Genomic DNA, 22,308 nt, shown 5'->3' on the forward strand with positions numbered 1-22,308 from the left:
GTTCAATTGCTACCAGGACTGTACATGATCGAGAACCTAACACGACACGTAAGATATAAAAGGAAAATATGAGATGGGTAAGAGACAAGGGGTAAAAAGGAAAAGAACACACACTCCCTCTAGGAAATCGAAAGAAAAAGAAAAGAAAAATTTGGCAAAGATTAACTTCTTCTCTTTTCTCTTTTTCCTCTTTTTGTTTCTTTTTCCCTCCCTCGCTTGCCCTGTTGCTCTATTCCTGACGAACTGCAGGGTGTCGCGAGCGAAGCTATTCTATCCCCATAGTGGAAGTCGTACACACACAGAGAGAGAGAAAGAGATTTGAGACAGGTTTATGGTAATTACATGCCAGGAGAGATCAGCTTGCCCTCAGCGCGGGCCTCCGGGTGCCAACCACCAGCGTAAGGTCCATTTCCACCAACCTCCTTCGAGTACTCCCGGATGCGGGCCTCCAGCTCGGGGCGGAAGTGACGGATCAGACCCTGGATGGGCCAGGCAAAGGCCTCACCCAAAGCGCAGATGGTGTGACCCTCGACCTGCTTGGTCAGCTCCTGGAGCATGTCGATCTCACGCTCGCGGGCCTGACCCTTCTCCATACGCTGCATCATCTGCATGGTCCACTTGCTGCCCTCACGGCAGGGAGTGCACTGACCGCAAGACTCGTGCTTGTAGAAGGTGGACAGACGAGAGATGGCGCGAACAATGTCGGTCGACTTGTCCATGACGATAACGGCAGCGGTACCGAGACCACTCTGAGAGTCCTTCAGGGCGTCGAAGTCCATGAGCTGGTCGTCGCAAATGGTCTTGGGAAGGACGGGAGTCGAGGATCCACCGGGAATGACAGCGAGGAGGTTGTCCCAGCCGCCACGGACACCTCCACAGTGGCGGTCGATCAGCTCGCGCAGGGAGATAGACATCTCCTCCTCGACAGTGCAGGGGTTGTTGACGTGTCCGGAGATACAGAAAAGCTTGGTACCAGCGTTGCGCTCACGGCCGAAAGACGAGAACCAGCTGGCGCCACGACGCATGATGGTGGGGGTGACGGCGACAGTCTCGACGTTGGTGACGGTACTGGGGCAGCCGAAGAGACCGACAGCAGCGGGGAACGGGGGCTTAAGACGGGGCTTGCCGGCCTTACCCTCGATGGACTCGATGAGGGAGGTCTCCTCACCACAGACGTAGGCGCCCATACCACGGTGGATGTAGACGTCGAAGTCGTACCCGGTACCGCAGGCGTTCTTGCCGATCAGGCCAGCCTCGTAGGCCTCGTTGATAGCCCGCTGGAGAACGGTAGCTTCTTGGTAAAATTCACCACGGATGTAGATGTAAGCGGCATTGGCGTTCATGGCACGGCCAACGACGAGGCAACCTTCGATGAGCTTCTGGGGGTCTTTGCGCATGATTTCACGATCCTTGCAGGTTCCGGGCTCACCCTCATCGGCGTTGACGACGAGGTAACGGGGTCTGGGGTCCTTATCCCAGTCCTTGAAGTTCATGAAGGACTTTACCACATCGATTGAGAAAGTTAGACTGGGGCCCGAAGACTGGCTATGTCATCAATTGGTCTCGGTCAGGATAACTCACGTATTTCAATCCGGAGGGGAAACCAGCACCACCACGACCACGAAGACCGGAGGCCTTCAGCTCAGAGATAAGCTGCACAGGTCGAACACATTTCAAGTCAGCACTAAAATCATTTCCGCATCTTCCAGCAATTCCGGGTCCAATGGACCAGCGAAGGGGCAGAGCCTACCCAGTCATGGCCCTTCAGAACGATATCCTTAGTCCGGTGCCAATCACCATACTTCATCGCCGACTTCAGATCAGCTCCATGGTGTCCGTAGAGGTTGGTGAAGATCCGATCCTGGTCCTTCAGACCGCCATAGTGCTTGACCGGGGGGGCGTTGTCCTGGACGGTCGCGAAGGAACGGGCGGCCGGGGCCTGGGCTCGGAGGGAGCGGGAGGAGAGGGAGGCGATGGAAGACGAGGGAGCCGCCGCTCGAGATATCATGGTGAACACTGGCCCAATTGACTTGGGAGGGGGAAAGGAGGGGGGAGGAAAGGTGGGAGATTCGAGGATGAACGACAAGCCGTGGCAGGCGTGGTTTGGGTTGAGCTGCCCGTCGCGGCAATTCCTGCGCTTGCTGAATATCCGCCTTTCGCTCCTCCCTGATTGGTCAGATGGGGTCACCTGATCCACGCTGACTAACCACAACAGATCTACTCGTTCTTTTGATCCTGTTCTATATATGGACGGCTTATCTATTGGTAGCACTACTTAAGTCTTTATATCCATGTCTCATCGGTCTACTCATATGCCTCCCCTGGCACATATAGGTAGTTCTCCGTCATCAGTCTCACCTGAGCCCCACCTTCAGTCGCCAAAAACTGCAGTGGATCCTCAGGAATCTGCACACACTCTTGCTCCCCAATCATCCATCCCCATCGCAACCAATTGGGCGACAGCCACCAGTCGTCTTTTTGCCAGTCTCCCGTATACGGAGCCAGATTTTCAAAGACGCCTGCATTCTGTGTCCTCATCTTCTCCAGGGCCTCGTCAAAGAGACTCACAATGTGTTCATCATCCTCGTCCTCCAAGGCCCAGGCCACATCATTCGGGGGCGGCGGGTAATTCTCTAGGAGGAAGCTCGCCCATCTGGACAGTCTGGGAGGGAGCTGAGGTCCCTCTGATGCACTGGATTGGCTAGCCGTGTGGGCTGCCGCAACCAGGCAAAGGAACATCGGGAAGGCAAAGGGCGACGACCCACCACTGCCTCTTAGCATTGGGATAGCAGATTCAGAAACCGACAAGATGTCCTGGAAGCAGGCCTTGCAAGGTTGCTGCATCGCCGTTGGGAGAAGGTTAGGCAATTCACCCAGCGTGAACAACTCCCCGTTGTTTGTAAGGAGAGACTTCCGCTCCAAAATCCGCACTTGCAGCCGCGAGAACACCTCATCCGGGAACTTTCCGGTGGGGATCCGACCCATATGGGCCCCAAGGAGTCTCTTGGTTTCCTCCCAGGTCCCGGTGAAGTTGTGTTGCCGCGCACGGCCCAGTGTCCATGCTGCGACAACTAGAGCGGTCTCGGACAACATGATTTGGCTGTCCCGGTAGACTTTCGCATGAGTCTGTTTGAGGTTTGACGGTGTCTGGAGGTCTTCCCCTGAAGGCCTCAGCTTGGCAGCATGTGTGACGACCTCAATAATAACCTGACTCAAGGCAGCAAGCAGGGCCCTAGAATTTCCGTAGGCATTTGGGATCTTGATCCCTTGGCTTGTGATTTCCAGAGTCTCCAATTCCCGATTGTTGGCAGCCAGGACCGACACGGCGTCAAGCAGGGCAGGTGAGAAGATGGAATGCTCCATTGACATGTCAGGAGCGAGGAGAGGGTAGAACACGTTGAAGACGTAGTAGTGATCTTCCGTTTCCCCACCAGCAAGGTCAGGATACATCTGCAGCTGATGGGACTTTGCCATGTAGAGGGGACTTCCAGGCGGTGCTCGTAAACTGACAATGCGGTGATCGCAAGGATTTCCGGGAATGCAGAAACCGTAGTTCATCATAACTGTTATTCGTCAGTCGCTAATCTATGGAGAAATCCTAGAGAAGACACCTACGTTGCTCGTTATTCCGGGGTCCGTAGTTGTTACTGATCTCCTGACCCGCCCACACGTCTTCCAGGACCACAAAGGCAATATCGTCCTTACCAGCCCGCCACTCCACCTTGGCTAGCGGACGATGATTTCCCATATCGATGATGGGCAGAAGGACAGATAATTTCTCCTCTGACAGATCTGTCTCAGGAAAGACTCCAGACAGCACTTTCGCCGAGAAGGCACGCGAAATGAACATTGAAGCTGCCCACAGATAGAGGTCCCTGAAAACACATCGCTGTTGTCAATGTCGCTTCTTAATCCAGACTTGAAACTGAAGGAACACTCTTGCTGACCTACCATGTATACGCATCAGCACCCTCGAACCCAGCATTGCGCAGCTCCGTCGAACCCTTCTCATACTTCTCCTTCAGAACCTCCAGTCTCTTCTCCCTAGCCGCCAACAAGCTAGTGCCATCCAACCACTGCAGATCTTCCCCTTCATAGTAAGGAGGAGTAGTCAAGGAGCCAGGCTGAGGCAACGTCCGAATATACGGGTACCAAAAGCCCTCTGTGCCTCGTAGATACTGACCGATTAAGAAGAAGATAGTTGATTCCTTTTCTCCGACAGCGTCAACAAACGACTGTGGGAAATGCAGGCCATGGGCTGAAAAAGAGACAGAGTCGGCGGTGTAATTAACGACATTGAAGTAAGACATTGTCGCAGCCAAAGGCGTCTTGATGATGTGTGTGTCGGTGGGGACAGCATTCTTCCAATCCTTTTTAACTTGGAGATGAACACCACGGCTTTCATCCTTGGCTATCTGGACGCTCTCGTGCAGATGCCCTCCATTGTTGACCATCCAATCGAGCAGATCGAAGTAGATCTGTAGACTGGCATCATCTCCAGACCTAGGAGCTACTGGTCAGATTCTGGATTTTGCATCGTGAAGTGGGCATGCGGGCAGTGTGATGGTGGGATGGTGGGGGAGGAGTGAGTTCCATGCTTCACAGCCATACATCATGCATAGTGCTTGAGGATGTGTTTCATTGGTATTATGCATGAACTTCCGTTCTGCAGATAGCTTGGACCGGGAATAATGCATATGTTGAGGCGATAATTGAACCATGAAAGCATCAGGCATAAAACACATTGCAGCCCCGAGATGGACCCGAAAACGTCATCGCGGAGATAGCCATGAAAATAATAAGGGAAAAACGCTTACCTCGGAGGCCCTGACGGCGCACTTGCCATGGCCGCGAAGGAGAGTATGGGAAGGAATACTACTCGTTATGAATTATTTGAGTACTGCAAGATTCGAGGTAAACCCCTGGTACTGCTTCAGTTCCCCCGAGCGACGAAAGTTGCAAAAGCGAAAAGTGGGTTTCTGGCAGGTGCGGAAGGCAGGAATGGAAAGATTGAATGCGGCGTCCCACTTTCCCTCCCGCATCAACACAAGGCATATCTCTACGAGCCATTTTCTGCAACATCATTGTAAACACAATCATTCAGATCAATCCTTATTGCCCGGAATTTCGCTTGGTCCACTCGTCGAGGTATACAATCATGAACCGGAGCATATACAAAACTGCCATGCGATCAAATAGTGTACATCATGGGAATTGAACTAATCCAAAAGCAAAAGATGAAAATCAGAAAAGAAAAGAGGCCGGGAACAGAACCAATCAGAGTACCGCCAAAAAGATAAAAAGATAAAAAAGTTTGGAAAACGTTGCATACATAACAGAAAGGGACATCAAGCATCATGTGCAAACTAATGGGATGATGTGGACGAAGTGGAAGCCTTCCTCCCAGGGACGAGAATCTCGACTAAACCGTCATCCTCCCCATCACTACTGTCGTCTTCATCATCGCCAAATGGTGAGGCACCCATCCGAGATCGACCGAAGCTTCTGTAACGTCCCGAGGCGATATCCGGATATCCCAGGGATTCATTCATGATGGCCTCATCCTCTTCGTCCGAGTCCATCATGCCCGACCCAAGCGAAGGCCCTACCATCTCCCCCATGTCGTCCTCCTCATCAACCTCCAGGGGAACCCGTTCCTTACGTCTCGTGCCCTCCGATCTACCTACTCCTTCCTCGTCGGAGGAGTTGGTCGAGAACGAGTCGGGGGGGCTGAATCCAGAGTCCGGGAATGTAGGCGATGAGAAGGGTTCATCCTTGCTAGCAGGGGGGAAATCAGTTGAGGGGAAGGCAGCACTGGCAGGTGAGTTGGAGCCATCGGCATCCTCGTCCAAGCCGGCAATCACGAATGGATTGGTGGGCCATTGCATATCATGTTCGCTTGGCTGATTATTACTTGAATCTTCACCACCCTCGAAATTCTCGGCGGCCTGTTGTTTATGGGCAGCCAGTCGGGCTGCTAGCTGCCGGCGTGCGCGAGACGGACCTTGACTCAACGGTGCTGGAGGTGGGGGGAGGATCGGGATTGGCTGGCTGGTAGAGTTGGTAGAGGCCTATCACATTTTAGTTAGTCCACAGGCTCTGTTCCATTTAGATAGGATAGTAGATGACGAGGTAAATGCGTGAAGCGAAGGATCGGGTTAGGGATACATCAAAAGCGACGTCAACACCTAGGCGGCAAGCCAAAAGAAACTACTGGTGTGACCGGCAAGCACATGCTTAGTTCCAGAGAGTTGCAACATGATAGCGGGGAGCAGGAGTTCTTTAGAATGACTTCATACGTAAAGTAAAGCGCTGGAGAACGCTCTATGTGCAAGGCCCTTCACGACCTCCATCGCTCCTCTTGTCCATCATGCGCTATCCCAGCCGCAGCATGAAATGTATACCAGCCCAAGGCCCGAATCCAGAGAAAGATCAACCAACACAGGGTGTACCATATGATGCAAAGATGGCCGCAGAAGAAGAAGAAGGGGAAAGGTAGGGAAGAGAGGGATGTCCGGGATTGCGTCAAGCATCGCGCATATCGACATCAGTGAAAAGGTGATGACCCACATTGTCAGAGCCGCCTTCAGCGGAAGGCTCAGCAAGATTCCGATCATCTTGATCTTCCATTTCTTCGTCCTCATCGTCATCACTGGAACTAGCGAATCCGCTGAGTAGGGAATTCCCGCTGTTTAGCCCGAAAGCTCCGCCAGAAACACTTCCTTGGTTCATCATGTCAAAGCCCTGGAACCCGGAGCCTCCCACCGAGCCATTCAAGCCAGCTTCAGCAAGCGCCGATGATGTGTTCGCGCTCTGGCCAGAATTGAGCATGCCTTGGCGATGTCCAATCGACATGTCAGGGCGCACCCCGCCAAGAATGGCGTTGTCACGCTCCCTGGTTTCAGAAAGCGTTTGTTCAACATAGTCTATCCACTCCGGATTCAGCACATTCTCCATGACTGTAGGGGAAAGCAACTCGGGCGGGTGCCGTTCGCTAAACTTGACAACCTCTTCGGCAATCAAGGTCAAGTGGCCCATATATCCTAATCGGATCTGTTTGGTTCGCTGCGCCTCATCACTTCGCTTTTGGCCTTCCACAATGCTCTGGGTGATGCGGCCGGTCTCAAAAACGTCAATGGCCAGCAGACGATTGTAGCCGCGGTCCATGGGACCGTTGAACACTTGTTGGACAACATCATAGACGACGTTGTGAAGGAAGTTGTTCCACGGGAATCGGAAAAAGAAGTCCTAAGAAATATCAGTCAGAAACTGTCCGTAACACACAATTTGCATGCGGACTTACCAAGATAGTCGGTACTACCCGATTCTCAACGAACATGATCTTAAGATAGTCACCAACGACGGGTTGACCATTAGAATCAATCTGAACGTCTGGATGCAACTGTCGAGGTACATCACCATCGTTTGGCTGGGCGTATGCCGATTCGGAAGCGGGTGGGGCTGAGCTTGAAGCATCGCCGACCTGGCCAGCAGTATCAGGCGTCAAGGAGCTCTGTTGATTATTTTGTTGGTCTACAAGAGGAGCCGACTCCGTTCCGGCGTGAGAAGACGCTGTGGTCTGTTCCTCTATACCGTTGGAAGCCGCTTCTGCAGCTGGTTGGCTTTCCTTGGTAGTCTGTCCACCGCCCAGGCTGACTTCTGCTATTCCTGACGCAGTAGCTGACACAGGATCGGAAGGAGGCGTTTGTGCTCGAGCCTGACTCGCAGGGTTTTCATTGTCTGAGCCGTCCTCCGACGTGCCATTTGACGCATTTTCGGCAGTCTCTGTCGGGGCCTGCTGCGAGGAAGCTGCGGACTCCGCCTTAGTCTCGGGGCTGCTGGTGTCCTTAACTTCAGCATCCTTTTCCTTGTCGACAAGAACTCCGGATGCGCTGACGTCCTCGAAGCTTTCCTCGCCCGTATTTGCAACCTCAAGCACCCTAGAGCCCTCAGGGGAGCCGTAGCCAATGACGGATCCATTGACAAAATCCACCGTAGAATCATTCCCATCAAATGCCGATGTTTCTTCGCGATGCGGATTGAAGACGCCCTCGCGCATCAGCCTCTCTCGCTCAGCATCACGCTGCCGTACGTAATCGTCACTACCAGGCTCATTCAAGAGGCCCATGTTACTGCAATGTAGCAGTTCGGCCATCAATTCGCATGTCTTGAATCTGTCAAAGCCCAGAGGCTCGATCTTGGCACCCCATGCTGAGTTGAGCTTGCCCCTTTCTACACTTCTAACCTTGCCCCCATCGTTCACAGTGTGTTTGGAGCTTTGAATCAGCGCCATGAAGTCAGGTATGTGTTTGGCAAAAAGCCGAAGCAGATTTCCGAGGTAGATCGGATCGTATGTTGTTGGGAGCGAGTCCGGACCATTGATGTTCTCAGGATCGTAGTCGGAGTTGTTCTTCCGGATCACTTCAATGACGATGCCAACACCAACTGTCAAGGGATTTCCACCTTGTAGCATGGCCTTGATTAGACTTTCCACACATGGCATGGAGACCAACTGACGGGTGAGGCTGTTAGGGCCAATGCAGGATTGGTCATTCTGGGTTGCGTTTGCGGATATAGTGATAATAGCTTTGAGAAAGTCCCCGGCTGATGTTTGCACTGAGGCAGGGTGATCCGGGGATAGGAATGAGAGGAGCGTGGGTATAAGGTTTTGGGTTTTCAACCACTGCGGACAGTTATCAGCATGGATCACTTACAGGCGAGAGACGGTTACTCTCAACTTACATCAACAATGCCATGGCCACCTTCGACCTTCTCCAAGCTTATGATTTTGAGTAGGAGGTCCATGACCATAGGGTTGTCCACGTGCTGCAAGATTGCCGGTACAATCCCCTCCATTGACTTGAATAGCTCCAGCATTTCACTGGTTTTCTTGTCGAATAGGGTTTCATTCACTTTCGTAAAGTAACTCGCCTGGGCAGAGTCCAAAGGTGGCGTGCGCCGCAAAAACCCCCAGAAATCTCGTAAGTTGTCAGGATTGAGCAGAATAGACTCCACGATCGACCATATCTCCGATGATAGAATTTCGCATGCGACGTAGGCTCGCTTCATGCGATCCTTCTCCGCCCGCTCCAGGTCTTCGGGGTCCAGAATATCCTTAAGGGGGTCTCCCCCCTTGGCCTCTTCCGTTGCATCATCTTTGTTCGTCTGCGCATTGTTCTCGTGATCGTCATCTTCGTCATCTTCGTTCACCAGACTAGGCGCAGTAACATAATCCATGAGTCGTTTTAGAACATTATCTTCTCGTAAGAATTCTATGAGCTTCGTATTATTTTGTTTGAGCTCTTGGATGAGCTCAGACTCATCCAACAGCTCTTCAAGGGTGACATCGGGCTTGTCTAGCAGGGTATCAATGGCGGAGATACTTGCATATCCTCCGAAACGCCAAAACATGATGAATTATATAACTGGGCGAAAAGAGTCATGGAAAGGAAGCACAGTAGCACGAGCACTTTTGATCGCAGGTCGTCGCCGAAACGTCGTTACGGAGAGCCGGGTATGATACAAAACCGTGGTAAGCGGTCAAATCTAGTAAATGAGGTTCATGCAAAGTGCAAGTATGCAATGGTTGGTCGGTAGAAAGTCATATATCGAACAGATTCCGGAAGGGCTGAGTCGTTACGATCGAATCGTCCCAGGACACAAGGTAGGAGAGGAGAGGAGAACGATAGGCAAGATAAACCGGGTCTGAGCGGCCAAGCGCTACATGCGCGAAATAGACAAAGTTAGTAAGGTTGCATGCGCCTCAAGCGTCATAGAAAAAGATCGGTGAATATGGGCTGAAGAATTATCAGGGGTGGGCTTCTCAGGAAGTTGAGGAAGGAGTCAAGTCTCGAAGAGCCTATGCGAGCGGCAAGCGACAAGCTTTAGGGGATGACAGCAGCAGCAGCAGCACAGAGTGCATTGCCATAAAATCTGAAAAGGGCAAGGAAGGAGGGAGGTCCAGACCACGTACCTTTCACGACCTGAGAGAGTGACAAACGAAGACGAAACAAGAGCAAGGTCCTTGTTTGGGAGGGCTGAAGCGACCCACGGGCAATGTAATCACTTTGTCAGCCCGGCACTGCACAGGCGAAACCAGTCCGTCAGATGAAGGAGGAAGGATAATTGAGGGTCAACCCAAGGGCTTAAAGTCAGGAATCACAGGCTGACAGTCGCAGGATCACGTTGACTGTGGTGCGCTGGCGGGAGTGTCTGGATCGGCCGGCAAGACTGATCCCTGGAAGGTGACGATGAACAAGCAGGGCGGAAATACCCAACAAGCCCGAGGAGCGACGGCGGGGAACCAAAACCAGATACGCGAGGGAGAGGGGGCAATGGATGGGTTTCCAGCGCTTCTGCGAAGAACCGCGAGTGGATGGTCAGTTCAGGCGCTTAATAATCCGGGGCGAAGACGGTAGTTATACAATTCCCTACCGGTTATCCTCCTTCTAGAAGTCCAATGGTCGTGTGGATTGGCGTGGGAATGGCGATGATGTTGATGAGGCTGTCCTCCAGACGTTCGCGTAACACTCCGATGCCTTCAGACGCACGAGTCGTTATTACCTGCTCCTTGCAGGTTTTGGTGCAAAGACCGGCAAGTATCAGGTACCGCACTGGCCTTATCCGCTTGTGCACAGATACAAGTACCGGGTACTCTGTCTGTTTCGTTTCACCGGAGCTTGGGGGGGGGAAGCACTGGGCGGTATCTTACCGTCACTTTCTTACAATAGAACTGACTGCCTTATCATCAATGCCATCTGATTCTCATCTCACCTTTGTGAATCGTGGTGTCAAATTCAGCCAGGCCATACTAACAAGCACATATATATTCACCCGGGGACTTGGTTGAGCAGGCGTGTGCTTACTAGGTTAGACTCGGGGGCCAGTAAGCAAATTAGCCTTGCAGTCACTAGAGAGATACCCCATACTCCGTCGCTCCGGTTCATCTGCCTCGGACCAGGTGAGGGGACAAACCGAGTCAGTCTGGATCTGATCATCAGGACAATTCAGGTTACTGGGATTATATTTCTCCTACGGCAGAGCAATCATATCTGTCAGCTAAAGAATTCACTCGCCAGATTACACTGACCAATTTAACCAGAACGGCACATAGCCGTACCTTCAGGATATTACCACATCTTACTGTATTATACCCCATCACGTGGGGGCAATTCTAGGTAGCAGCCTAAGCTTCGTCTCGAGCGCAACTGATAACATCCACCCCGCTACTCCATATTCTTTTCTAATAGTTGAAATTATTACTGGACTACTCACATCCTCACTGGCGCTCACTATCAGTCTCGTCTCTTGCAATCTCTGAAGACTTCGTTTGCACAAAGTCCCAACTCACAGAAACACCCGACACAGCTCTATACTCCCGACCGGTATCTCCAAGGCGGCGAGGCCGCGGCCGCTAAGACCAACCAGACCATATCTACCCCCCAGTTCGGTGCCTGTTCAAGACCTCAAGCTTGCCACAAGAGTTCACTTCCAATCCTCACACCTAGCCAGCCAAAATGAATCGGCTATTCGGTACGAAGAACACGGCACCCAAGCCAACGCTAGATGGGGCCATAACCAATGTACGTTTCCCCTTTTCCCTTCCAACCTTCGTCATTCATCATTGTTGCCCAACTCTCCGAATTCATCTCGTCCCTTATCCGCCTGACCCCGCATGATTAACATTTCCCCGACAGGTGGAAACACGCATTTCCAGCATTGACGTCAAGCTGGCGGCTCTCAACTCGGAACTATCTACCTATCAAACCAAGATCTCCAAGATGCGCGACGGGCCGGGAAAAACCGCGTTACGGCAGAAAGCCCTCAAGGTTCTCCAGCGACGGAAACAGTACGAAGCGCAGCGGGATCAGCTGTCGCAGCAGTCATGGAATATGGAGCAGGCGGGCATGATGCAGGATAATCTGAAGAATGTGATGACGACGGTTGATGCTATGAAGACGACAACCAAGACCCTCAAGAAGCAGTATGGTCAGATTGATATTGATAAGATTGAACGGCTGCAGGATGAGATGGCGGATTTGATGGACGTGGGGAATGAAATCCAGGAAAGTATATCGCGGGCGTATGACGTTCCCGAGGATGTCGATGAGGCGGAACTCGATGCGGAATTGGAGGCGCTAGGCGAGGAGACTATGATGGAGAGCTCGATGGCTGATAGTGCTATGCCTAGCTTCCTGCAAGATGAGGTGGCGCCGCCGCAGTTCATTGATGAGCCCCCAGAGCAGACTAAGGTTAAGGAGCCTGCTAGTGGGTTGGGTTAGGATTACATGTTTTACGAGAATAGCGTTTAGGAGTTCAGATCATGGTGGCATCGGAGTTTGGATTTTTCTTGTTCACTTTTTCTTCCCCTTAAATGAATCGACTAAGCTGTGTTCATTCTACGAGCTTTTATTATCTATGTTCTTTCTGCGCTCTCCCGTCCCCTATGTGTCTGCATCTTCGGAGTGTATCTTACTATGTGTCCACTATTCTGAGCCACACGGCTTGCACATTCCAGCGAAACTTCCTTCTGAAAAGATGTTGTTCCCTGGATTCGGCGTTCCATGCGTTTCTCGCTCTCAGGCTTTGCCGAGCCCAATAAGGATGAGCAAAGCAACGTTCATGACCGCAATGATTACCCAAACAATGACAGCGATGGCAGTAACAAGCCAGTTGTTTCTCATCTTGACTCCGTCAGCCGAGGAATCCTCGCCAGTGAAGTTTCTGTCCGTAGGAACAGTCATGTAACGGTTGCGGCACGTAAAGTAAACTAGAGGAGCGGTGACAAACGGAAGGATGACACTCAATACCACTTGACTGGCGTTGAGAGTTTTGTTCAATCCCTCCTTGCCGACAGCAGCTGCAATGATTATGCTAGGGATGATACTGATGGACCGCGTGACCAGTCGGCGAAGCCAAGGTCTGATGCTCCAGTTCAGCATTCCCTCGCTAACCATTTGCCCAGCCATGGTACAGACAATGCCGGCCGAGATACCTGAGAGAAGTAGGGCCAGTGCAAAGATAAGACCTGCAGCCGGAGCAATGGAGCTGGAGAGAAGATTGTAGATGCCCCAGAGGTCTGCTTCATCAGCTCCCGACGTTCCGTACAGGGAAGCACCAGCAACTATGAGAATGGCGCTGTTGACGAAGAGGGCAAATGTAAAAAGGGACAACGTAAGCTCAATGACGGAATACTTCAGACAGCCCCTAATCGCCTGGATTGACGGCCTGTATTCCACTTCTCCGTTGGTGCTTCCAAGGCAGACGGAGGGATCGACGTAGCCTTGGGTAACATCGAATTCCTTCAGTCGCGATTGGACAACTCCGCTGCCAAGAAACATGGAGTGAGGCATCACTGTAGCACCGAGGATACCACAGCTTTGATACAGACTGGAAAACAATATATTAGCAAACTCAGTGTTTCCAGTCATATACAAATCGGGCTACTCACCCATTGGACTGCACTATGGCAGACGAAGGCAAGTAGCCCCGGAAAACAGCTCCGACCGACTGTTCTTTGATAAGGGCAAGCTGGATGCAAAAGCATATGACAACTCCCAGAACCAACAGCATGACGAAGAACTCGAATAGACGCAGTCCCCACATGGCGCCATTCGGTCGGTAGAATATCAGGATGAAAAGAACATCGGCTAATGTGATTGCGCATCCAGCCACCAGAGGGATTTTCAGGAGAAGGTTGAGCGAAATCGCAGACCCGACAACCTAGGAAACCAGCTTAGCACCAGCGTCAGAAAACAGGGAGGGGAAACATTGGCTGCGTACCTCTGCGATATCGGTTGCCACGATGGCGGCCTCCGCAAAAACATACAGGATGTAGTTCAACCACTTGGGCAGATGCTCCCTGCAGTTTTCCGCCAGATTGAGCCCTGTCACTGTGCCGAGTTTGATACACAGCGACTGTAGAAAAATAGCAAAAAGGTTGGACACTAGGACGATGAAGAGCAAAGCATAGCGAAACTCCGCGCCTGCGGCGACATCGGTGGAGTAGTTTCCCGGATCAATGTAGGCTACCGCGATCAGGAATCCAGGGCCCACGAAGCGACCAAACTTCTTGATACTTTGAGCTAGACGGAGAAAGAAAGATATAGTTGATTTTTTGAAAGGACGGCGAGGTGATTCGCTGCTCGTCCTGGGTGATTGGTCCCCAGGAGCGGCAGCAATCACTTCGCCGGGTGTCTTCTTCTCCATCTCGGGCTCGTTTCCATCTAGACTATTTGGTCTATGATCCATCGCCGCAATACCTTCAGCTGCAGCCCCTCCCATACCGCCTGCATGTCTCCGATGCACCTTCGAGTTCGCAATGCCGTTGAAGTCGCTTCGAGTGGTAATGTCGGCATTCAGCGCCGGCGGATTCTGGTTCCATCCCGGGTGCTCGAGGGTGTCATCGGTGCGCGAAGGACAATTCATGGCGGACTGAGAAGCTCTTCAGTGACACAACTTGAAATATTAGCAATTGCAGCTATTCCGATAGCCACGAGATCGGGGTATTTAGGCAACGCCACTTCGGGACGTCAGTCTAGGACTCAAGGACCCTGCGGGGAAGCCTGCCCGAAACTGCCCGATTGCGGTAGTCGCTGTAGACACGTCCACTGCGGAACAGGGAAGAGAGCCGGAGGAAATAGATAGATCGACTGCTATGTGTTCAAGTGCAGTTGTTACGACGGAAGATGGGTCCAAAAGATGAAATCAGTGACTTTCACTCCAGTCGGAAGCAGGAGAGGGAAGAGAAGGGGGAAATTCAGAATTTTGGTAGCATGACGGCATGCGGTTTCGAGGCTGTTCGCGGTGAAGTGTGGCCAACTGGGCCGCGCCCAGACCGACTAAAAACAACAGTTCTAGGCAACATTGTGTTCTCGTAGATTCGGTGACACATTGGTTTTCAGCGAAAAACGGACTCTGCATGGATACCCCATGGGTAACCGGAAAGAAAGGCTCAATGAGCACAGAAGATGAACATATGATAGAAGATTGAGGTGGTTTGGCAGCCAAGTTATGGAATCCTTGTAATCCCGTGATGCGCCTTGTCCTTCTCCCTTGCTGCAGCTGATCGATCTGCTTGGCCTTATCTTCCCTCTGATTCGATAAGCTCCATGGGATTTAAGCGCCTAGATCTGCTTCTTCATAGTACACAACGGCAGCATTTACTTGATGATAATGGCCATATTGGGTTGTAGAATTACAGATAGGGCCGCAGTCTGGAACCGCGAGATTCTGATGTTTCCGTGCGGCTGCTGCCGCGTCGGCAATCAATGGGACCAAGATCTTTATTCGATATCGGACCATTCATGCAAATGGAACCGCACCGTTGTGGCTTCGGAATACTACATTGTGGAAAACACCATTCCAAATCACTTTAATCGCGCAATTGGGTTGATGGATTCGCCAACCCTTGAGCCAAGCGTCTAGATTCCATGCTAGAGCGGCTCCAGAGGTTTCTTCCCAACGCCATGCTATCGAATTCACAAGATAGGGGACCAGATGCCTCGGCCAGCATATTATGTGGTTTCCGAACAATTTCTTGGTATACCGATTGCGGGTCAAAGAACGCGTAATGGCAATCAGAAAAAGACGCACTCTCCAAGACCCTACTCCAGTGGTGACCCTTTCGATGGCTATTTATTGCGAGAGCTCCCCCAACTGATATCCAGTGCACGACGACTATTACCTTGGGCAAGTTGACTAGATGGGCAGTCACCGTTTCACAAAAGTCTTTTCAATGTACCAGGGACTCGAAAGCTACCCAAGACGAATGCTAGTCACCAAATCATCTGTTTTCGACATTGAGGAACTTGTCTGAGTCCCCTATATTCAGGCGTCTTCAGCCTAAACCAGATGGAATGCGCTGATACAACTGGCTGTTATGTTGGTATGTCTAAATTGAAGACAGCTTATAGCTTACAAAATTATGGTTCTACTGCTCTACTGATGTAGCCATGAGGCCAATGAAGTCAGATCTTTGATCAACGCTAGGCTTTTTTGACCCTCTAAATATCGGTACGATAAAGTTGACAACCCACATAGGTCTCCCGACAATGTCCATGGCACCCTTTACGGGTCTCTAGATACAGTATATGCATGAAGATTTCAGTTAGAACTACGTCCGGCTGTAGACCTTTTTGTGTGGTTATTCTCTGTTGTAGACTAACCTGAACAAGTATCCTCTGAAATAGTACAGGACCTTTAGTGACTGCTTGAAAGGTTGAGTCTTCAATACCATTTGCATCAAGCATCCTGTATACATTGTGTAGCATTAAGCAAAAGATCACTAACATTGTGTGTCCTGAACGTCTCACGGATCTCAGATAGCGTGTGGAAATCCTGGTCCTTTTCCCCGTATGGGACCAATCACTTGTTTATCATCTGATTACTGTGAGGTAGTGTTCTTTAGTTAAATCTAAGAGGTTGCATTCCTGCTACCACAGATCACACAAATTGTTTCAGTTCTTCCGAGTGATATCCCTTTTTTGATGTCGCTCTTGTCAGACTCGAGAGGCGGTTCCGATTCCAGAGACTCTGTGTCATAGACCATGATATGACTACCTAGAACAGTGAGGAGGTCATCTTCTTTAAGTTCGTGTAAGATATGGGGGCAATCTTCATCCCTTGCCTATTATTTAGACCGTTTGGTATCGAGCCAGAGCTTCTGAGATCTGCATGCGGACGACCTAATCAATAGCCGAATGAAGGGGTTTCACTGATCAAAGCTTGAAAAGAATAAACAAAAGAGGAATCGAATATTGTATACTTCCAAACAGATATTGAGTGAGAAGGAGAACATGATGAAACAGAGAGAGCATAGAGGTAGTTAATAGGCTAGACTGGTAGTAACTACTTACTATATCATGCGCCGGACTAGTCCCTATTCGGTACACCACCAGATCTCTCGAGTCCATCATGTTGACATCTGACGGTGGACACTTAAGTACTATGAGCAAGAGAAGAGGAACAATAAACCCATCAATTCCTACCGGTCATAATGATGACAGCATAATAGTTGGACTATTATACTGTCCATATTCCCGGTTGTCAAATGAATATAACTATATGACCTCTCGCCCACTCCGACGCAGGTAGATTGTGATGGTCCATTCAATAGCCGGTTCCATGCCGGGTATTCCTCCACTATGACATCGACCCCAATTTCCATCGCGACGGGGCCCAGCTCACGATGACGGGCGATCGGATGTTCTTTGGACGGGCTGGACACGGAGGATGATGGAAGTGATATGATTGCCCGATCAATTAACTGCCCGATTGATAGATAGACGATCATGACGGGGTGATGCACTCTCCGGCGCGACCGGAGGCGCGGTTGCCCCCAGCAACCTCCCTGCCCGCACAGTGTTTACACCCTCCGCTTCACTGCGGTGCACCCATCTCCAGCCGTTTGGCAACGGCGTTGGCAGACTAGGCTATGCAGTGGGGGAATGCTTACGGCTCCTGCCCGTCTTAGACCTTTGAAGGGCTTCAAATTCCCAGTCTACCCACCTGAGATTGACTCTTTGGTGTTTGCTGTTGCTGCTGTGTCTCCTGTTCCTTCGCACCGGTGTCTTCTCTTCTCTTCCTTAGTTACAGTTCTTTAACCTCATTTCCTTCTCCTAATTGACGTTCATCAATGTCGTCGGTATTTTACTCTTGCATGTCCTCGTTATCCTGCTCTGCATAGAATTTTCCGCTACTTTCGTATCCTTCGCTGGTGTTCGATCTATCTTTACGCGGGAGCAACTTTCACCGTGAGTCGCCTGCGCCTACCCGTTCCATAACCTTCCTCTGATGGCTGTCCTCATCTGCTAACACAGCCTGTGGCTTCCTAATCAGTTTCGGGCCAAAGGCGATAAGACATGGCTCCCAGCATACAACCCCCGAGCATCTTTGACGATTCCTCCCGTGGTCCTACCAAGCCTTCCGTCCTGCGAGCAATCTGGTCATCCAAGGCCCACAAACGGACTTCATCTGCAGATGATGTCCTCGCCCCTAGAGTCGTTGATAAAGGCCAGCCTAGTGGCAGCCCATATGCGCCCCCAGTCGATGGACCTTACAACCCTGCGGAACAGCCACTGGCAGAAATAGCCCTCAACCGGGATACAGCAGACGTTAGTTCAACCCAGAGATCACCTGGAAAGCAAGGGAAACACACTCTACACAAGAAAACAAAAAGCGCCGTCTCACTGAAATCTCTCAAGAGCTATATGGAACGCAAGGACAAGTCGGATGAGACGCCAGATGACGAAGCAGCGAATCTGAAGCCGAAGAAAGCAAAGTCGGCCAACAGTCTCACGGCTATCTTGAAACGATCCCAACGCGGAAGGAAAGGAGAAAACTCGAAGAGCACTCGGGACAAAGAGAACCGCAGCCCATCGGACCCTGTCGATAGCATGCCCTCTCCAATGTGGAACCACTACCCAACGCCGCCGTACTACAACCAACCTGAGGTTACCAGTTCCCAGCACAAGCGTAGGACTCTACAGGAGGAGGTTTCTCTCTACACCCCTAGGGAGTATGGACCCACTCTTCAGCGAAATTTCTATGATTACGATGGACCCTCTCTCAGAGCCCGCGGGGATCCAAAGCCACGTCCAAAATCGGACTACCTCGCGGGAAATCGCAAGGTGAAAGAACTGATGGATCCTATAGATGGCATGACGGCGAACCAGCTGGCTTCGGGTAACCAGCCAGAACCTGCCTCGCCCAAGAAACACGGAAGGCCCAGGGCACTCTCACGCCCGGAATACCATCCCCCAGCGGAATCCAGGCCCGAAGCAAGCCCGAAACGACTCTCTCGCGTCCAAGCGGCAATATCAGCTTTCAATGCAAAAGAGCAGGAGGCTGAACTGCAGAAACGCTTGACCGGCAAGGAGCTTGAGAACGAGTTCGAAAAGCTACTGGTTAGTAATCCCGAACTACTCTCGTCGAACACCCAGAGCCTAGACTAATGACGAGACAGGATGCTAGGAATATTCCTCATAACATGCGAGACAAGATGAGGTCTCTGGATACCAACATAAAAGCAGACTTCATTATGAAGGATCGAGCCGAAAATACTGCGCCGCACAGCACTAGTGCTAGTGGTACGGATAGTACCGGTCGTCGGGGGCGCAAGAAGGAGCCAAAGGAGGACCGCCATGGCCAAGACAGCAAAGGATCTCGCTCGCGATCCCGCAGTCGCGGCTTCTCATTCTCCAAAGGCAGCTCTTCGCCTAAGAAGCAGCGCCCCGACAGCGGGAGTTTCTATAGGCGTCCCAAATCCGCCGACTATTCACAGCCCACAGGATTCTCCAGGCTCGGAACCCCGTCAGCTTCCACTACCTCACTCTCTGCCACAGCTTGTGATACTGCAGCTGACCCGTCGGACTTTGTGCATTATCTGAGAGAAATCCAGAAGCCAGAAATGGTCGAGGTTGGGAAAATGCACAAGCTTCGCATCCTCCTCCGGAATGAAACTGTCAGCTGGGTTGATACGTTCATTGCGGACGGTGGTATGGATGAGGTGGTGCAACTGCTTTACAGGATTATGAAGGTTGAATGGAGGTAAGTTATACGTATTCTCCGATTTGGGGAACCGGAGCTCATAAATTGGATAGGGAAGAGCATGAAGATACCCTGCTTCACGAAACCTTGTTATGCTTGAAAGCTCTTTGTACAACATCCATCGCTCTGCAGCATCTCACCAACATCGAGGGCGAGCTTTTCCCCGCATTGCTGCGAATGCTATTTGACGAAGAGAAGAAGGGCCCAAGCGAGTACACAACCCGTGGGATTATCATCAATCTCCTGTTTACTCAGCTCTCTGCTGTATCATCCGACGAGATGGCTGCCAGCCGGGCTTCACGCATCTTATCCTACCTGCGCGACCCGTCTCCCCCGGAGGACAGTCAGCCTCTGAGTTTTATCGCAAACATATATCAGTCACGCCCCTACCGAGTCTGGTGCAAGGAGGTTACCAATGTGACCAAGGAAGTTTTCTGGATCTTCCTGCATCATCTCAACGTGATCCCGATCTTGAAAGACGATAAACCGGGTGTGAGCTACCGAGAACGTCATTTCCCTGCCCCTAGGCCTCCAGTTCCCGCCGCTCCATATGTTGGTGGCGTGGAATGGGATGCGACCAACTACTTGGCTGCGCACCTGGACCTCATGAATGGCCTGGTGGCGTCGTTGCCAACGAGCGAAGAACGTAACCAGCTTCGAGATGAATTTCGAGCCTCGGGATTCGAGAAGGTCATGGGCGGCAGTTTGCGAACATGCAAGGAGAAGTTTTATTCCTCCGTGCACGATTGCCTAAAGACATGGGTTGCTGCAGCTGTAGCTGATGGGTGGCCATACACATCGGTCCGCGAAGGTCCTCCGCGGCCGGAGCCTGGGTCGCCGAGCAAAACCGCGATCAAAGCAGCAGCTGGAAGCCCCAGAAAGGGTGTCTTGGACGAACAGCCTCCCAAGCTGGAACTTGCGCTGGATGTCCCTGCTGGTCGTGGCGGGGCCCAAGGCAACAGTGGCCTTGGGAATTGGCTCTAGACATGAGTCTATTGCTGCGCGGACCGGTCATCATGTCTCCACTAATCGGCGACATTGACACGGCATTATGACAGCTTTTATCTTTTTTGACTTGTTGTTGTTACCTTGTCTGTTAGTTGTTCATCATTGTGACTTTGGAGAATTGGGATTGGACGGCGTTGGCATTTCTGCGGTGTTTGGGTGCATCTCACCGTCACTTGACGGCCACGGCGAAACGACTCATGACGGCATAGGGCCACAGACCTGACGATATTTGACGTTCTTTGATTGCATGTCAGGCCGATCATTCTTTTTCTTGGACAGATGCGTTATAGCAGGCACGACATGACCGAGGTGGATTATGCTTAGTTTTCTACTATTGTCAACATGAGCGGCTTAAGCTTCGCTGTCATTATATTCAAATCATATGATAGTTGTACAGGATAGGATACTATACAGTGTAGATTGAACGAAATGGTCTAGTCTAATGATATCCAGCTGTAAAACCCTCCAGCACCTGGCTTGGCTTGTTCGTTATTTATTGCGCACCTGACTCATCCTCCGACCTCTTCACCGGACGAGGAGGCGGCGGCGTCGAGAAAGCACCCTTGACACCAGCAAAGAACGTCCGTCGAATCTAACCACAGTAAGCTCACCTGCCTCAACCATACTCAGCAGGTAGATAAATATCACTCACCTCATCAAACGGACTCCCGCGCTCATCCCACTCCATGAAGAGCAACGCATACACCAGAACGACTAAATCCCATAATGTACGTTAGCCTTCCCAATCTAGCAAGCAATGTCACGCCACACGTGTGATTCGCCGCCATCTCCAAACCAAACAGTATCGGTGGGAATAGATTGTACATACACCCAATAACCACCCACTGAGTAATCTTGGTCGCTTTAACCCACTTCGGCCGAGCGTATTTCAGCGCCGCGCGACGCCGGTACTTCCGTTCTAAACGGAACTGGTGCTTCGGAGAGAGCTTCGACATGTCCGGTGGCCATTGGCGTTTCGGTTTGTAGGGGCTGTAGTATTCGCCTTCGGCATCTTCGGGAGTGTATGTGTTGGGATTGTTGGTGGTGAGGCGGAAGGGGGACGAGAGGTGGTGCGGGGTGTGGAGAGGGGGCGGGTCTAGTTTTTGTTTGCATTTGTTAGATTGGGTTGGTGTACTAGGGTGTGTGTGTGTGTTTCTGGTTGGGTTTGGGGATTGTACCTGTTGTATTTGAGTGGTGTTGTGCTTGTGGTGAAGGTATGATGGGAGGGCGCGGGTAGCTGCTGCTGCTGTTGTTGCTTGTGGTGTTAGGAATAGGGGCTTTGATAAGGTGAGCGCGGCGAGGAGCCGGGAGAGAAGGAAGGTCGAGGTCATTGGTTTGAGTGTGTCTGTTAGCTGGTGGTGGATTGGAGGTTGAGGATGATATAGATGAAGAAGATCGATGGAGTGATCTTGAATTGCGGAGGAAAAGTTGTCGGGTGGGATTCCGCCCGCGGAGAGACTAGCCCGATGGCGTAGGTTGGTTTCCGCTCGGTGGTGATTGGTTCGTCACGGAGTGGCATCTTGGTTTGAATGGCTTACTTACCAGTACTTAGTACTACGAAGTACGTAGGAGAGAGAAGGATGGAGTTTTTGGTTTTCGATCCAATACTATCTGTTATATATTTGTTACATTGCATGAGGAGGAGAAATGTTGAGGGCTTTAGAACAGGTTCAAGGTACTAATATAAGACGATATATATATATTAGGCTCTGAAACCAATTGCATAGTAGCAAACATGTGACACTACGGATG

At 51.3% G+C, this 22,308-nt stretch overlaps 8 protein-coding genes across 8 annotated transcripts; 2 read left to right on the forward strand and 6 right to left on the reverse strand.

The window, feature by feature from the left end:
• Positions 1-338: 338 nt before the first annotated feature.
• nuo51 (mitochondrial proton-pumping NADH:ubiquinone reductase nuo51-Aspergillus niger) lies at positions 339-2,008 on the reverse strand (the record flags this gene model as incomplete). The annotated part of the gene is made up of 3 exons (XM_001401891.3): positions 339-1,499; positions 1,582-1,653; positions 1,751-2,008. 3 exons carry the CDS (start codon positions 2,006-2,008, stop codon positions 339-341), a joined length of 1,491 nt encoding a protein of 496 aa, XP_001401928.1.
• A 296-nt stretch (positions 2,009-2,304) lies between these two features.
• On the reverse strand, positions 2,305-4,310 carry An04g05650 (uncharacterized protein; the record flags this gene model as incomplete). The annotated part of the gene is made up of 3 exons (XM_001401892.3): positions 2,305-3,563; positions 3,616-3,875; positions 3,952-4,310. 3 exons carry the CDS (start codon positions 4,308-4,310, stop codon positions 2,305-2,307), a joined length of 1,878 nt encoding a protein of 625 aa, XP_001401929.3.
• A 1,056-nt stretch (positions 4,311-5,366) lies between these two features.
• An04g05660 (uncharacterized protein) lies at positions 5,367-9,411 on the reverse strand (the record flags this gene model as incomplete). Its single annotated transcript, XM_059747546.1, has 5 exons — positions 5,367-6,071; positions 6,547-7,248; positions 7,304-8,221; positions 8,264-8,683; positions 8,743-9,411. 5 exons carry the CDS (start codon positions 9,409-9,411, stop codon positions 5,367-5,369), a joined length of 3,414 nt encoding a protein of 1,137 aa, XP_059600605.1.
• Positions 9,412-11,516: 2,105 nt separating this feature from the next.
• An04g05670 (uncharacterized protein) lies at positions 11,517-12,281 on the forward strand (the record flags this gene model as incomplete). The annotated part of the gene is made up of 2 exons (XM_001401894.3): positions 11,517-11,582; positions 11,697-12,281. The coding sequence occupies 2 exons, from the start codon at positions 11,517-11,519 to the stop codon at positions 12,279-12,281; spliced, it is 651 nt and encodes a 216-aa protein (XP_001401931.1).
• A 297-nt stretch (positions 12,282-12,578) lies between these two features.
• An04g05680 (uncharacterized protein) lies at positions 12,579-14,427 on the reverse strand (the record flags this gene model as incomplete). Its single annotated transcript, XM_001401895.3, has 3 exons — positions 12,579-13,389; positions 13,451-13,722; positions 13,783-14,427. The coding sequence occupies 3 exons, from the start codon at positions 14,425-14,427 to the stop codon at positions 12,579-12,581; spliced, it is 1,728 nt and encodes a 575-aa protein (XP_001401932.1).
• A 1,504-nt stretch (positions 14,428-15,931) lies between these two features.
• Positions 15,932-16,916, reverse strand: An04g05690 (hypothetical protein; the record flags this gene model as incomplete). The annotated part of the gene is made up of 4 exons (XM_059747547.1): positions 15,932-16,078; positions 16,167-16,251; positions 16,389-16,402; positions 16,857-16,916. The coding sequence occupies 4 exons, from the start codon at positions 16,914-16,916 to the stop codon at positions 15,932-15,934; spliced, it is 306 nt and encodes a 101-aa protein (XP_059600606.1).
• A 945-nt stretch (positions 16,917-17,861) lies between these two features.
• On the forward strand, positions 17,862-20,532 carry An04g05700 (uncharacterized protein; the record flags this gene model as incomplete). The annotated part of the gene is made up of 3 exons (XM_001401897.3): positions 17,862-18,905; positions 18,965-19,548; positions 19,602-20,532. 3 exons carry the CDS (start codon positions 17,862-17,864, stop codon positions 20,530-20,532), a joined length of 2,559 nt encoding a protein of 852 aa, XP_001401934.1.
• Positions 20,533-20,876: 344 nt separating this feature from the next.
• Positions 20,877-21,887, reverse strand: An04g05710 (uncharacterized protein; the record flags this gene model as incomplete). The annotated part of the gene is made up of 4 exons (XM_001401898.3): positions 20,877-20,962; positions 21,061-21,148; positions 21,209-21,270; positions 21,386-21,887. The coding sequence occupies 4 exons, from the start codon at positions 21,885-21,887 to the stop codon at positions 20,877-20,879; spliced, it is 738 nt and encodes a 245-aa protein (XP_001401935.3).
• Between the last annotated feature and the right edge of the window lie 421 nt (positions 21,888-22,308).

The sequence above is a fragment of the Aspergillus niger genome, assembly GCF_000002855.4.
Source record: "Aspergillus niger supercontig An04".
Classification (NCBI taxonomy): domain Eukaryota; kingdom Fungi; phylum Ascomycota; class Eurotiomycetes; order Eurotiales; family Aspergillaceae; genus Aspergillus; species Aspergillus niger.